Genomic DNA, 16,289 nt, shown 5'->3' on the forward strand with positions numbered 1-16,289 from the left:
CGGGAAAAGTCACTAGGAAAATTGAGTCAATGGGAAAATTGATGAAGTCTATGGGATAAGCCACTGGGAAAAACCAACAATAAAAGTCAATATAAAAATGGATTCAATGGGAAAAGCCAATGGGATAAGTCAATGGGAAAATGGTGTCAATGGGAAATGGAGTGAATGGGAAAAGCCAATAAGAAAGGTCAATGGGAAAATGGTGTCATCGGGAAAATGGAGTCAATGGGAAAAGCCAATGGGAAATGGAGTCAGTGGGATAAACTAATGGAAAGTCAATTGCAAAACTGAGTCAATAAAAAAAGCCAATAAGAAAAGTAAATGGAAAGTGGAGTCAATGGGAAAAGTCAATGGGAAGATGGAGTCAATGGGAAAAGTCAATGGGAAGATGGAGTCAATGGGAAAAGTCAATGGGAAAATGAAGTGACTGGGAAAAACCAATAAGAAAGGTCAATAGGAAAATTGTGTCAATGGGAAAAGCCAATAGGAAAAGTAAATGGGAAAGTGGAGTCAGTAGGAAAGTTGAACCCTAGTCAGAAAAACGTTCACTTAAACATCTTCCACAGAAGCTATAAAGAATATAAATCCACTCAGTGGGCACCAAATGCCTTTACAAACCCAGATATTACCTTATAAAAGCAGCAGTGGTACTTTGTTGGAGATTCTCAGGGTCTGCATCAAATTGCCCGAAGTGCTCAACTGGTTTATGGCTCCCAAAGTTCCTTTTATCTCTGCTGGGTCTCTTCTTTTTATTTGATGGTTTTTTTCCCCCCAGAAATAGAAACAGTGAAAAAAATCAAAACATTTGTTTTGACTTTTTTCACTGTTTGTATTTATATAAATAATACATAATGTGTAAATAAATAAAAACAATCACGTGCAAATAATCATCAAATACACATTAAGGAAGAACACAAATACTGAGGGAAGGACTCTGAGGGCCCAACTGAAGAAGGAGCACCCCCCATCGACAAAGCCCAACAGTCTCTAAAGGAAGAGCAGCCTCAGCCCAGGCTCCGTCCAGGCCACCCACCGACGCGTTTCGTCCCACCCACAGGGCTTAGCCATGGAGGTTGTCAATACATATTATTGTGCATTGTGGGAAAGCACAATTGAAAATATTTGTGGCTGTGGGTGTTATGCAGAATATTCCGGAGGGGGGGGGGGGGTTGTGTTCCAGTTTAGAACTGATTTTGTATTGTCTCCTCTTTGCTTCCTGAAGGTCCAGAAGGGGGTTTTAGTGTCTCGAATATATATATATTTTTCAGGTATTTCTATTGGCTGGGAGGAAAAGGAAGAAGAGCAAAACCTCCAATTACCTCATCTCCATCGATCCGACCGACCTCTCCCGGGGAGGAGAGAGCTTCATCGGCAAATTGCGGTAATAATATGGGAGGGATACATCGAATAAATGTCCAAATTTTACTGGGACCGATCTCCACCCACAATCGGGAGAGTAAGTTCAGTATCGATCAGGGAACAACATCCGGAATTCATCAAATCTGATGACAACCTACCTGTCCATTCCATCGTCGGGAAATCTTCACCAGTTGCAAACGAATCTTCAGAAAATGCGGCGAAATCGCAAACAAAACGCTCGATTTTAAAGGCTTGGCTCACACTGGATGCGATTTAAAATCGAGCGTTTTGTTTGCGATTTCACCGCGTTTTCTGAAGATTCGTTTACAACTGGTGAAGATTTCCCGACGATTTCTTGCGTTTTCCATTGCATTTTGCAGTGCGATTTCTAATGTAGTCTATGCACCTGAAATCGCAACAAAACTGCAGAAAAAGTCATACAAGAACTACTGTTGAAACCGCGCTGCGGCAAATCGCGTATGTTTCCATATGGAAGAGAAATATTTTTGCAACATATTTAGAAAAAAAAATATACATGCGACATATATTTAAAATATATTGGCCACGCGAATATATTTTAACGTATTCCAAAAATTTAAATTAAAACATATTTTCTGAAGGCAGATATTTAAAAATATATTTTTTAAAATATATTTTCCAGATATTTTTGAACATCTAAAAAAATGTTTTTAAACATAGATTTTTAAATATACTTGTAAATGCATTCCAAAAATGTAATTTAAATGTATTTTCCAAAGACATATATTTGAAAATATATTTTTAAAACATATTCTTCAGATTTTTTTTTAACAGATAAAAAAGTAATTTCAGCATATATTTTTACATATATTTGTAAATGCATTCCAAAATACACTTTGAAATATATTTCCCAAATATATTGAATTATATTTTTGAAATATATTGAATATGGCCAAAATTTTAGTATTAAATTGACATATATTTGAAATACTACAATTTTGGCCATATTCAATATATTTCAAAATATATTTCAATAAATAAATAAATATATATATGTACTGCATGTTAAAATGTGTTTTTATTACAAAATATATGAAAACTATTTTTAAAAATACATTTTCAAATATACTGCATGTCTTTAAAAATACATTTAATCTACATTTTTGGAATGTATTTACAAATATCTATATAAAATACATGTTAAAATGACTTTTTTATATGTTAAAAAAAATCTGAATAATATATTTTAAAAATATATATTTTAAAATATATTTTTCATATATTTTGATAAATAAATAAATATATATATATATACTGCATGCTGAAATGTGTTTTTATTACAAAATATATGAAAAATATTTTTAAAAATACATTTTCAAATATACCGTATGTCTTTAAAAATACATTTAATCTACATTTTTGGAATGTATTTAGAAATATCTATATAAAATACATGTTAAAATGACTTTTTTATATGTTAAAAAAAATCTGAATAATATATTTTAAAAATATATATTTTAAAATATATTTTTCATATATTTTGATAAATAAATAAATATATATATATACTGCATGTTGAAATGTGTTTTTATTACAAAATATATGAAAAATATTTTAAAAAATACATTTTCAAATATACCGTATGTCTTTAAAAATACATTTAATCTACATTTTTGGAATGTATTTAGAAATATCTATATAAAATACATGTTAAAATGACTTTTTTATATGTTAAAAAAAATCTGAATAATATATTTTAAAAATATATATTTTAAAATATATTTTTCATATATTTTGATAAATAAATAAATATATATATATACTGCATGTTGAAATGTGTTTTTATTACAAAATATATGAAAAATATTTTTAAAAATACATTTTCAAATATACCGTAGGTGTTTAAAAATACATTTAATCTACATTTTTGGAATGTATTTAGAAATATCTATATAAAATACATGTTAAAATTACTTTTTTATATGTTAAAAAAAATCTGAATAATATATTTTAAAAATATATATTTTAAAATATATTTTTCATATATTTTGATAAATAAATAAATATATATATATACTGCATGCTGAAATGTGTTTTTATTACAAAATATATGAAAAATATTTTAAAAAATACATTTTCAAATATACCGTAGGTCTTTAAAAATACATTTAATCTACATTTTTGGAATGTATTTAGAAATATCTATATAAAATACATGTTAAAATGACTTTTTTATATGTTAAAAAAAATCTGAATAATATATTTTAAAAATATATATTTTAAAATATATTTTTCATATATTTTGATAAATAAATAAATATATATATATACTGCATGCTGAAATGTGTTTTTATTACAAAATATATGAAAAATATTTTAAAAAATACATTTTCAAATATACCGTATGTCTTTAAAAATACATTTAATCTACATTTTTGGAATGTATTTAGAAATATCTATATAAAATACATGTTAAAATGACTTTTTTATATGTTAAAAAAAATCTGAATAATATATTTTAAAAATATATATTTTAAAATATATTTTTCATATATTTTGATAAATAAATAAATATATATATACTGCATGTTGAAATGTGTTTTTATTACAAAATATATGAAAAATATTTTTAAAAATACATTTTCAAATATACCGTATGTCTTTAAAAATACATTTAATCTACATTTTTGGAATGTATTTAGAAATATCTATATAAAATACATGTTAAAATGACTTTTTTATATGTTAAAAAAAATCTGAATAATATATTTTAAAAATATATATTTTAAAATATATTTTTCATATATTTTGATAAATAAATAAATATATATATACTGCATGTTGAAATGTGTTTTTATTACAAAATATATGAAAAATATTTTTAAAAATACATTTTCAAATATACCGTAGGTCTTTAAAAATACATTTAATCTACATTTTTGGAATGTATTTAGAAATATCTATATAAAATACATGTTAAAATGACTTTTTTATATGTTAAAAAAAATCTGAATAATATATTTTAAAAATATATATTTTAAAATATATTTTTCATATATTTTGATAAATAAATAAATATATATATACTGCATGTTGAAATGTGTTTTTATTACAAAATATATAAAAAATATTTTTAAAAATACATTTTCAAATATACCGTAGGTCTTTAAAAATACATTTAATCTACATTTTTGGAATGTATTTAGAAATATCTATATAAAATACATGTTAAAATGACTTTTTTATATGTTAAAAAAAATCTGAATAATATATTTTAAAAATATATATTTTAAAATATATTTTTCATATATTTTGATAAATAAATAAATATATATATATACTGCATATTGAAATGTGTTTTTATTACAAAATATATGAAAAATATTTTTAAAAATACATTTTCAAATATACTGTATGTCTTTAAAAATACATTTAATCTACATTTTTGGAATGTATTTAGAAATATCTATATAAAATACATGTTAAAATGACTTTTTTTTATGTTAAAAAAAATCTGAATAATATATTTTAAAAATATATATTTTAAAATATATTTTTCATATATTTTGATAAATAAATAAATATATATATATACTGCATGTTGAAATGTGTTTTTATTACAAAATATATGAAAAATATTTTTAAAAATACATTTTCAAATATACTGTAGGTCTTTAAAAATACATTTAATCTACATTTTTGGAATGTATTTAGAAATATCTATATAAAATACATGTTAAAATGACTTTTTTATATGTTAAAAAAAATCTGAATAATATATTTTAAAAATATATATTTTAAAATATATTTTTCATATATTTTGATAAATAAATAAATATATATATATACTGCATGTTGAAATGTGTTTTTATTACAAAATATATGAAAAATATTTTTAAAAATAAATTTTCAAATATACCGTAGGTCTTTAAAAATACATTTAATCTACATTTTTGGAATGTATTTAGAAATATCTATATAAAATACATGTTAAAATGACTTTTTTATATGTTAAAAAAAATCTGAATAATATATTTTAAAAATATATATTTTAAAATATATTTTTCATATATTTTGATAAATAAATAAATATATATATATACTGCATGTTGAAATGTGTTTTTATTACAAAATATATGAAAAATATTTTTAAAAATAAATTTTCAAATATACCGTAGGTCTTTAAAAATACATTTAATCTACATTTTTGGAATGTATTTAGAAATATCTATATAAAATACATGTTAAAATGACTTTTTTATATGTTAAAAAAAATCTGAATAATATATTTTAAAAATATATATTTTAAAATATATTTTTCATATATTTTGATAAATAAATAAATATATATATATACTGCATGTTGAAATGTGTTTTTATTACAAAATATATGAAAAATATTTTTAAAAATACATTTTCAAATATACTGTATGTCTTTAAAAATACATTTAATCTACATTTTTGGAATGTATTTAGAAATATCTATATAAAATACATGTTAAAATGACTTTTTTTTATGTTAAAAAAAATCTGAATAATATATTTTAAAAATATATATTTTAAAATATATTTTTCATATATTTTGATAAATAAATAAATATATATATATACTGCATGTTGAAATGTGTTTTTATTACAAAATATATGAAAAATATTTTTAAAAATACATTTTCAAATATACTGTAGGTCTTTAAAAATACATTTAATCTACATTTTTGGAATGTATTTAGAAATATCTATATAAAATACATGTTAAAATGACTTTTTTATATGTTAAAAAAAATCTGAATAATATATTTTAAAAATATATATTTTAAAATATATTTTTCATATATTTTGATAAATAAATAAATATATATATATACTGCATGTTGAAATGTGTTTTTATTACAAAATATATGAAAAATATTTTTAAAAATAAATTTTCAAATATACCGTAGGTCTTTAAAAATACATTTAATCTACATTTTTGGAATGTATTTAGAAATATCTATATAAAATACATGTTAAAATGACTTTTTTATATGTTAAAAAAAATCTGAATAATATATTTTAAAAATATATATTTTAAAATATATTTTTCATATATTTTGATAAATAAATAAATATATATATATACTGCATGTTGAAATGTGTTTTTATTACAAAATATATGAAAAATATTTTTAAAAATACATTTTCAAATATACCGTATGTCTTTAAAAATACATTTAATCTACATTTTTGGAATGTATTTAGAAATATCTATATAAAATACATGTTAAAATGACTTTTTTATATGTTAAAAAAAATCTGAATAATATATTTTAAAAATATATATTTTAAAATATATTTTTCATATATTTTGCAATTTATAAAAAAAAATTGAAGTACACAAATTTTTTTAAAATAACAAATCGAAACGAAACCAATTTTTTCGTTCGGCGCATGTGTGCAGCATACATGACAATCACAATAACAAATTCTTTTCTCTTTTATTTTCCGGCTCAGATCAAACCTAATGGGTACGAAGTTCACCGTCTATGACAACGGGGTGAACCCAGTGAAAACGTCCTCCAGCCTGGAGGCCAGCAATCTACGGCAGGAGCTGGCCGCCATCTGCTACGTGAGTGCGCGGCGAAACTCAGCGCCTGCGGCATCAGATTTATCCAATTGTCTCATGGATACATTGTATTCTTCTGTACTACAGGATATCCCAGGGGGGGAGGGGGGTGTTATTTGCCATGATACTATAAGGTCTCATTTCAGTGAGAAAATGCATTTTTCCTGAATTTAATACATTTCTGTGGTTGCAGCTGAATACTTAAGTTGCTTTTAAAGGGTGACTCCACTTTCGTGGGAAAAATAGCAAAAAAAACCAAACAACGTATATACAGTCATGGCCGAAATTGTTGGCACCCTTGATATTTCTCCAGGAAATCATGTATTTCTCACGAAACGTATTGCATTAACACATGTTTTGCTATACACATGTTTATTCCCTTTGTGTGTATTGGGACAAAACAAAAAAAGGGAGGAAAGAAAGCAAATTCGACATAATGTCACACAAACCTCCAAAAATGGGCTGGACAAAAGTATTGGCACCCTTTCACAACTGCGGATAAATAAGAATGTTACAAGCATGTGATGCTCCTGTAAACTCACCTGGGGCAAGTAACAGGTGTGGGCAATATAGAAATCACACCTGAAAGCAGATAAAAAGGAGAGACGTTCACTTAACCTTTGCATTGTGTGTCTGTCTGTGCCACACTAAGCATGGACAACAGAAAGAGGAGACGAGAACTGTCTGAGGACCTGAGAACCAAAATTGTGGCAAAATATCAACAATCTCAAGGTTACAAGTCCATCTCCAGAGAACTAGATTTGCCTTTGTCCACAGTGCGCAACATTATCAAGAAGTTTGCAACCCATGGCACTGTAGCTAATCTCCCTGGTCGTGGACGGATGAGGAAAATTGATGAAAGATTGCAACGCAGAATAGTCCGGATGGTGGATAAGCAGCCCCAAACATGTTCCAAAGACATTCAAGCTGTCCTGCAGGCTCAGGGAGCATCAGTGTCAGCGCGAACTATCCGTCGACATTTAAATGAAATGAAACGCTATGGCAGGAGACCCAGGAGGACCCCACTGCTGACACAGAGACATAAAAAAGCAAGACTACAGTTTGCCAAAATGTACTTGAGTAAGCCAAAAGCCTTCTGGGAAAACGTCTTGTGGACAGATGAGACCAAGATAGAGCTTTTCGGTAAAGCACATCATTCTACTGTTTACCGAAAACGGAATGAGGCCTACAAAGAACAAAACACAGTACCTACGGTAAAATATGGTGGAGGTTCAATGATGTTTTGGGGTTGTTTTGCTGCCTCTGGCACTGGGTGCCTTGACTGTGTGCAAGGCATCATGAAATCTGAGGATTACCAAAGGATTTTGGGTCGCACTGTAGGGCCCAGTGTCAGAAAGCTGGGTTTGCGTCCAAGATCCTGGGTCTTCCAGCAGGACAATGACCCCAAACATACGTCAAAAAGCACTCAGAAATGGATGGCAAAGAAGCGCTGGAGAGTTCTGAAGTGGCCAGCAATGAGCCCAGATCTAAATCCCATTGAACACCTGTGGAGAGATCTTAAAATTGCTGTTGGGAAAAGGTGTCCTTCCAATAAGAGAGACCTGGAGCTGTTTGCAAAGGAAGAGTGGTCCAAAATTCCGGGTGAGAGGTGTCAGAAGCTTATTGATGGTTATAGGAAGCGACTGATTTCAGTTATGTTTTCCAAAGGGTGTGCAACCAAATATTAAGTTAAGGGTGCCAATACTTTTGTCCAGCCCATTTTTGGGGTTTTGTGTGACATTATGTCATATTTGCTTTTCTGCCTCTGTTTTATATTTGTTCCAATACATACAAAGGGAATAAACATGTGTATAGCAAAACATGTGTTAATGCAATACCTTTTTTGTGTGAAATACTTGATTTTCAGGAAAAATATCAAGGGTGCCAACAATTTCGGCCATGACTGTATATATATATATATATGGTGGCCAGTCATATTGGAACAGGAAGGGGCCATCCCCGAGAAAGTTGGGAGCATGAAATTGTCCAAAATGTCGCCTTAAGAGTTCCCTTCACTGGAACTAGGGGGCCAAGCCCACCCCTGAGACACAACCCCCAACCATAATCCCCCCTCCACCAAACTTTACACTTGGCACAATGCAGTCAGGTAAGTACCGTTCTCCTGGCAACCGCCAAACCCAGACATGTCCATCAGATTGCCAGACAGAGAAGTGTGATTGGTCCCTCCGTGATTGGTGTAAACGCAGGCTGAGTGAAGAGTAGCATTTGTAGCATTTCCAGCCCCGCCCTGCATCATTCTTCTAATGCAGGCCATAGACGGGGAGAAAACCGGCCATTTTTTTTAAAAGAAAAACGGAAAATCGGTCGTTCAATCAGCCGACATTACCACTAGAGATGAGCGAATCGAACCTGGCGAAGTGGAATTCGTTTCGAATATTAGGAAAAATTTGATTCGCGTCGAATCCGAATATTAGCAAACTTCGGATGCACGAATCGAATTTTCCCCGATCGGCCGATTTTCATCCCTTCTACAGCCGGCAAAAAGTGTCCCTGCAGAGAGCTCCGCTATTTCTGACAGTTCTCTGACAGTTCCTTCACATTTACAGCAGTTGAAACATTGTATCTATTTGTTTCCATTTAGGATACAGATGTTTTTATTCGGAAACAAATAGATACAATGTTTCAACCGCTGTAAATGTGAAGGAACTGTCAGAGAACTGTCAGAAATAGTGGAACTCTCTGCAGATACACTTTTTGCTGGAATGGAATTCTTCTTCATCCTCATCCTACTTCTTCTTCTTCTTCTTCATCCTCATCCTACTTCTTCTTCTTCTTCTTCTTCATCCTCATCCTTCTTCTTCTTCTTCATCCTCATCCTACTTCTTCTTCTTCTTCTTCATCCTCATCCTACTTCTTCTTCTTCTTCTTCATCCTCATCCTACTTCTTCTTCATCCTCATCCTACTTCTTCTTCTTCTTCTTCATCCTCATCCTACTTCTTCTTCTTCTTCTTCATCCTCATCCTACTTCTTCTTCTTCTTCTTTATCCTCATCCTACTTCTTCTTCTTCTTCTTCTTCTTCTTCTTCTTCATCCTCATCCTACTTCTTCTTCTTCTTCTTCTTCATCCTCATCCTCTTCTTCTTCTTCTTCTTCTTCTTCATCCTCATCCTTCCTCTTCTTCTTCTTCTTCATCCTCATCCTACTTCTTCTTCTTCATCCTCATCCTACTTCTTCTTCTTCTTCTTCTTCTTCATCCTCATCCTACTTCTTCTTCTTCTTCTTCTTCATCCTCATCCTACTTCTTCTTCTTCTTCTTCTTCTTTTTCTTCATCCTCATCCTACTTCTTCTTCTTCTTCTTCTTCATCCTCATCCTACTTCTTCTTCTTCTTCTTCTTCTTCTTCATCCTCATCCTACTTCTTCTTCTTCATCCTCATCCTCTTCTTCTTCTTCTTCTTCTTGCCATGGGCCCCTGTACCGCCTCCTCATGCTGCTGCCAGGTCCAGAGTGTCTCATGGGTCTCTGTACGGCCTCCCATTGCTGCTGTCTCCATCGCCACACTCTGCCATGTGCCACTTTCAGGTCTCCTCACACTGCTGGTGGGTTCCATTTTTGTCATAGGGTGCTGTATGGCCTCCCATTGCTGCTGCCTCCACCGCCACACTGTGGCTCCACACTCTGGTTTTGGCCCCGTGACTGCCCAAATGAGTGAAGTGTGCGGTGATTCTCAGATGGACGGCACTCATCTGCATGTCATACTGACTGACAGTATTATTTCTCTTCCCCAGCAGACTCCAAGGGCATTTAAATTAAAGGTACAGTGTTCTGCACTAATATAAAGGCTCTCTGAAGCCTAGAAACACCCTTTTTATAAGTTAAATTCACAGCGAATAAATTTGCATAGAATCGAATTTATTCCTCGAATTCGCCAAATCAGCCAAATCGAATTTTTGAATACTTCGCTCATCTCTAATTACCACCATTGGTAAAAAAAAGTCGTCTGATTTTCGTCCCGTCTACGGCCGGCAGATATAATAGTGAAGTGTCTCTGCAGAGAGATCCGCTATTATATTTGACATTTAAAAGTACAGCAAAGTTGTAACATTGTATCTATTTGTGTCCATTTCGGATCCAGATGTTTCTATTCGGATACAAATGGATACAATGTTACAACTTTGCTGTACTTTTAGATGTCAGATATAATCGCGGATCTCTCTGCAGGGACACCTCACGATTCTATGTGACATTTATAAGTACAGACGTTCCTTTTCTTTTGTCTTCATCTTCTTCTGTTTCTTCTTTTTCCTCTTGCAGGTCACGGCTCATGCGCATTTTTTTAATCGGTAAAAAGATCGGCTGACTTGCCCATCATTGCCGTGAAAATCGGCCGAATTTGCCGATTTTTTTCCAACTTCACCGATTAAAAAAATGTGTCAGAATGACGAAAAACGGCCGAAAAATTCAGCCACTAACGATCCGAAAATCGACCGATTATTCTTTCAGACGAATTTTCGGCCGGTTTTCTCCCCATCTATGGCCTGCATAAGAGTCGTTCATCGATCTGATGGGAATATTTTGTCTTTGTTGCTCCAGGAAACCAACGTTTTAGGCTTTAAAGGACCTCGGAAAATGAGTGTGATTATTCCAGGGATGAACATGGACCACGAGAGGGTGTCTATAAGACCCAGAAATGTGAGTACTTACCTCCGTCCTGGAAGGATTTCTACCTACCGCTTGTGACAACATGATACACAAGATAAACTCATTTCACCCAAAATTCCCAGCTTTGTGCCCTCACTGTGCCCATTATGAGGGGCTCCCACCATCCCTGTGCTGAGTTCCCGGGTTTGTACCCTTGCTGTGCCCATTATGAGGGGTTCCCACCATCCCTGTGCCGAGTTCCCGGGTCTATACACCCGCTGTGCCCATTATGAGGGGTTCCCACCATCCCTGTGCTGCATTTCTGGGTCTGTACACCCGCTGTGCCCATTATGAGGGGTTCCCACCATCGCTGTGCTGAGTTCCTGGGTCTGTACACCCACTGTGCCCATTATGAGGAGTTCCCACCATCCCTGTGCTGAGTTCCCGGGTTTGTACCCTTGCTGTGCCCATTATGAGGGGTTCCCACCATCCCTGTACTGAGTTCCCGGGTCTGTATGCCCACTGTGCCCATTATGAGGAGTTCCCACCATCCCTGTGCTGAGTTCCCGGGTTTGTACCCTTGCTGTGCCCATTATGAGGGGTTCCCACCATCCCTGTACTGAGTTCCCGGGTCTGTATGCCCACTGTGCTCATTATGAGAGGTTCCCACCATCCCTGTACAGAGTTCCCAGGTATGTACACCCACTGTGCTCATTATGAGAGGTTCCCACCATCTCTGTGCTGAGTTCCCAGGTATGTACGCCCACTGTGCCCATTACGAGGGGTTCCCACCGTCCCTGTTCTGAGTTCCCAGGTCTATACGCCCGCTGTGCCCATTATGAAGAGTTCCCACCATCCCTGTGCTGAGTTCCCAGGTCTGTACGCCCTATGTGCACAGGGGCGGACTAACAACTCATGGGGCCCCGGGCAATAGGGGATCATGGGGCCCCTGTGTCCTTGCCAAACTCAAAAAATCCTATGAAAACGGTACCAGGGGCATCTCATGGGGCCCCCTACTGACCCCGGGCCCTCGGGCAGTGCCCAAGTTTCCAAATGGTCAGTCCGCCCCTGTATGAGCCCATTATGAGGAGTTCCCACCATCCCTGTGCTGAGTTCCCGGATCTGGAAAGGGAACCATGTCCCGAGACCCAGAGTGTGATTTGCATCCTGAGACCTGGGAAGGGATTTGTCTCTCCTGTTGATTGGGATTCTCTTTCTGCAGGAACATGAGACGCTTCTCTCCCGATGGCAGAACAAGAGCACGGAGAGCGTCATAGAGCTGCACAACAAGACCCCCGTCTGGAACGATGACACCCAGTCCTACGTCCTGAATTTCCACGGCCGCGTCACGCAGGCTTCTGTGAAGAATTTCCAAATTATACACGACAACGATCGTAAGTGGAACAAAATCGCCACTAGTGGAATGTCTTTCACATCTCTTCCATTTACTTTGTGATTTTTAGTTTTTATCCAAACTTTTCAAACAAAGGGCCGGTTTGTGGGCCAGATCGTGGCCAGTGGGGGTAGAACATGTTTCAGGCCCCCCATCAGTGAGAGCAAACATGGCCTCAGGGTTGGTGGTCAGTAGGAGGCAGAGTAGTGGCCATCATTGGTGTCAGTGGGAGGAATAGTTTCCCAAGAGCCGGATAAAGGCTAACAAAGGGCCACATGCAGCCCTCATTTTGGAGACCCCTGGGATACATTGTACCTGATCAGACAGGAGATACAAAGTAATATTGTTTAAATATACTATATTGGCCCAAGTATTGTCCCCGCCCCCCCCGTATATATACACCATATTGGCCCACGTATTGTCCCCGCCCCCCGTATATATACACTATATTGCCCCAAGTATTGTCCCCGCCCCCCCGTATATATACACTATATTGCCCCAAGTATTGTCCCCGCCCCCCGTATATATACACTATATTGGCCCAAGTATTGTCCCCGCCCCCCGTATATATACACTATATTGCCCCAAGTATTGTCCCCGCCCCCCCGTATATATACACTATATTGCCCCAAGTATTGTCCCCGCCCCCTGTATATATACACTATATTGCCCCAAGTATTGTCCCCGCCCCCCGTATATACACTATATTGGCCCAAGTATTGTCCCCCCCCCGTATATACACTATATTGGCCCAAGTATTGTCCCCCCCCGTATATATACACTATATTGGCCCAAGTATTGTCCCCGCCCCCCGTATATATACACCATATTGCCCCAAGTATTGTCCCCGCCCCCCATATATATACACTATATTGTCCCCGCCCCCCCCCGTATATACACTATATTGCCCCAAGTATTGTCCCCGCCCCCCGTATATACACTATATTGGCCCAAGTATTGTCCCCGCCCCCCGTATATATACACTATATTGGCCCAAGTATTGTCCCCGCCCCCCGTATATATACACTATATTGCCCCAAGTATTGTCCCCGCCCCACGTATATATACACTATATTGGCCCAAGTATTGTCCCCCCCCGTATATATACACTATATTGCCCCAAGTATTGTCCCCGCCCCCCGTATATATACACTATATTGCCCCAAGTATTGTCCCCGCCCCCCCGTATATATACACTATATTGGCCCAAGTATTGTCCCCGCCCCCCGTATATATACACTATATTGGCCCAAGTATTGTCCCCGCCCCCCGTATATATACACTATATTGCCCCAAGTATTGTCCCCGCCCCACGTATATATACACTATATTGGCCCAAGTATTGTCCCCCCCCGTATATATACACTATATTGCCCCAAGTATTGTCCCCGCCCCCCGTATATATACACTATATTGCCCCAAGTATTGTCCCCGCCCCCCGTATATATACACTATATTGCCCCAAGTATTGTCCCCGCCCCCCGTATATATACACTATATTGCCCCAAGTATTGTCCCCGCCCCCGTATATATACACTATATTGCCCCAAGTATTGTCCCCGCCCCCCGTATATATACACTATATTGCCCCAAGTATTGTCCCCGCCCCACGTATATATACACTATATTGGCCCAAGTATTGTCCCCCCCCGTATATATACACTATATTGCCCCAAGTATTGTCCCCGCCCCCCGTATATATACACTATATTGCCCCAAGTATTGTCCCCGCCCCCCCGTATATATACACTGTATTGCCCCAAGTATTGTCCCCGCCCCCCGTATATATACACTATATTGCCCCAAGTATTGTCCCCGCCCCCCGTATATATACACTATATTGCCCCAAGTATTGTCCCCGCCCCCGTATATATACACCATATTGGCCCAAGTATTGTCCCCGCCCCCCGTATATATACACTATATTGCCCCAAGTATTGTCCCCGCCCCCCGTATATATACACTATATTGCCCCAAGTATTGTCCCCGCCCCCGTATATATACACTATATTGCCCCAAGTATTGTCCCCGCCCCCCCCGTATATATACACTATATTGCCCCAAGTATTGTCCCCGCCCCCCGTATATACACTATATTGCCCCAAGTATTGTCCCCGCCCCCCGTATATATACACTATATTTCCCCAAGTATTGTCCCCGCCCCCCGTATATATACACTATATTGCCCCAAGTATTGTCCCCGCCCCCCCGTATATATACACTATATTGCCCCAAGTATTGTCCCTGCCCCCCGTATATATACACTATATTGCCCCAAGTATTGTCCCCGCCCCCCGTATATATACACTATATTTCCCCAAGTATTGTCCCCCGCCCCCCGTATATATACACTATATTGCCCCAAGTATTGTCCCCGCCCCCCCGTATATATACACTATATTGCCCCAAGTATTGTCCCTGCCCCCCGTATATATACACTATATTGCCCCAAGTATTGTCCCCGCCCCCCCGTATATATACACTATATTGCCCCAAGTATTGTCCCCGCCCCCCGTATATATACACTATATTGCCCCAAGTATTGTCCCCGCCCCCCCGTATATATACACTATATTGCCCCAAGTATTGTCCCCGCCCCCCCGTATATATACACTATATTGCCCCCAGTATCGGGCCCCACCCTTTCCACGCACATGACCTTTAATGGCCCCCCAGTCTTAGTCCGTAGGGTTCAATATTGAGTTGGCCCCGCCCTTCCCACACACATGACCTTTAATGGCCCCCCAGTCTTAGTCCGTAGGGTTCAATATTGAGTTGGCCCTGCCCTTCCCACACACATGACCTTTAATGGCCCCCCAGTCTTAGTCCGTAGGGTTCAATATTGCAAGCGACCCATTCTTTCACCAATGTTTGTAGATACCGTCTGCATGCCTAGGGGCTTGATTGTATACACCTGTGGCCATGGAGGGGATTGTAACACCTGAATTAGATGATATGGAGGGGATTGTAACACCTGAATCACATGATATGGAGGGGATTGGAACAACTGAATCACATGATTGGGAGGGGATTGGAACACCTGAATCACATGATTGGGAGGGGATTGGAACACCTGAATCACGATTGGGAGGGGATTGGAGACCCTGAATCACATGATATGGAGGGGATTGGAGCACCTGAATCACATGATATTGTGGGGATTGGAGCACCTGAATCATATGATTGGGAGGGGATTGGAACACCTGAATCACATGATATGGAGGGGATTGGAACACCTGAATCACAAGATTGGGAGGGCATTGGAGCACCTGAATCACATGATTGGGAGGGGATTAGAACACCTGTATCACATGATATGGAGGGGATTGGAGCACCAGAATCACATGATTAGGA

General features: G+C 36.2%; 1 protein-coding gene across 2 annotated transcripts in view; it reads left to right on the forward strand.

Moving 5' to 3' along the window:
* The window catches only part of LOC149429076 (tubby protein homolog), a 70,037-nt gene that overhangs the window by 39,677 nt on the left and 14,071 nt on the right, over window positions 1–16,289 (forward strand). For both annotated transcript variants that reach the window (XM_089666760.1, XM_089666759.1), the window contains 4 exons: window positions 1,269–1,381; window positions 6,829–6,943; window positions 11,495–11,593; window positions 12,765–12,936. In XM_089666760.1, the coding sequence (XP_089522886.1) occupies window positions 1,269–1,381; window positions 6,829–6,943; window positions 11,495–11,593; window positions 12,765–12,936 (499 nt within the window). The remainder of the gene's footprint in view (window positions 1–1,268; window positions 1,382–6,828; window positions 6,944–11,494; window positions 11,594–12,764; window positions 12,937–16,289) is intronic.

This window comes from Staurois parvus, unplaced genomic scaffold, assembly GCF_062004578.1.
Source record: "Staurois parvus isolate SC_StPar_1 unplaced genomic scaffold, SC_StPar_1.0 ptg002825l, whole genome shotgun sequence".
In the NCBI taxonomy this organism is placed as follows: domain Eukaryota; kingdom Metazoa; phylum Chordata; class Amphibia; order Anura; family Ranidae; genus Staurois; species Staurois parvus.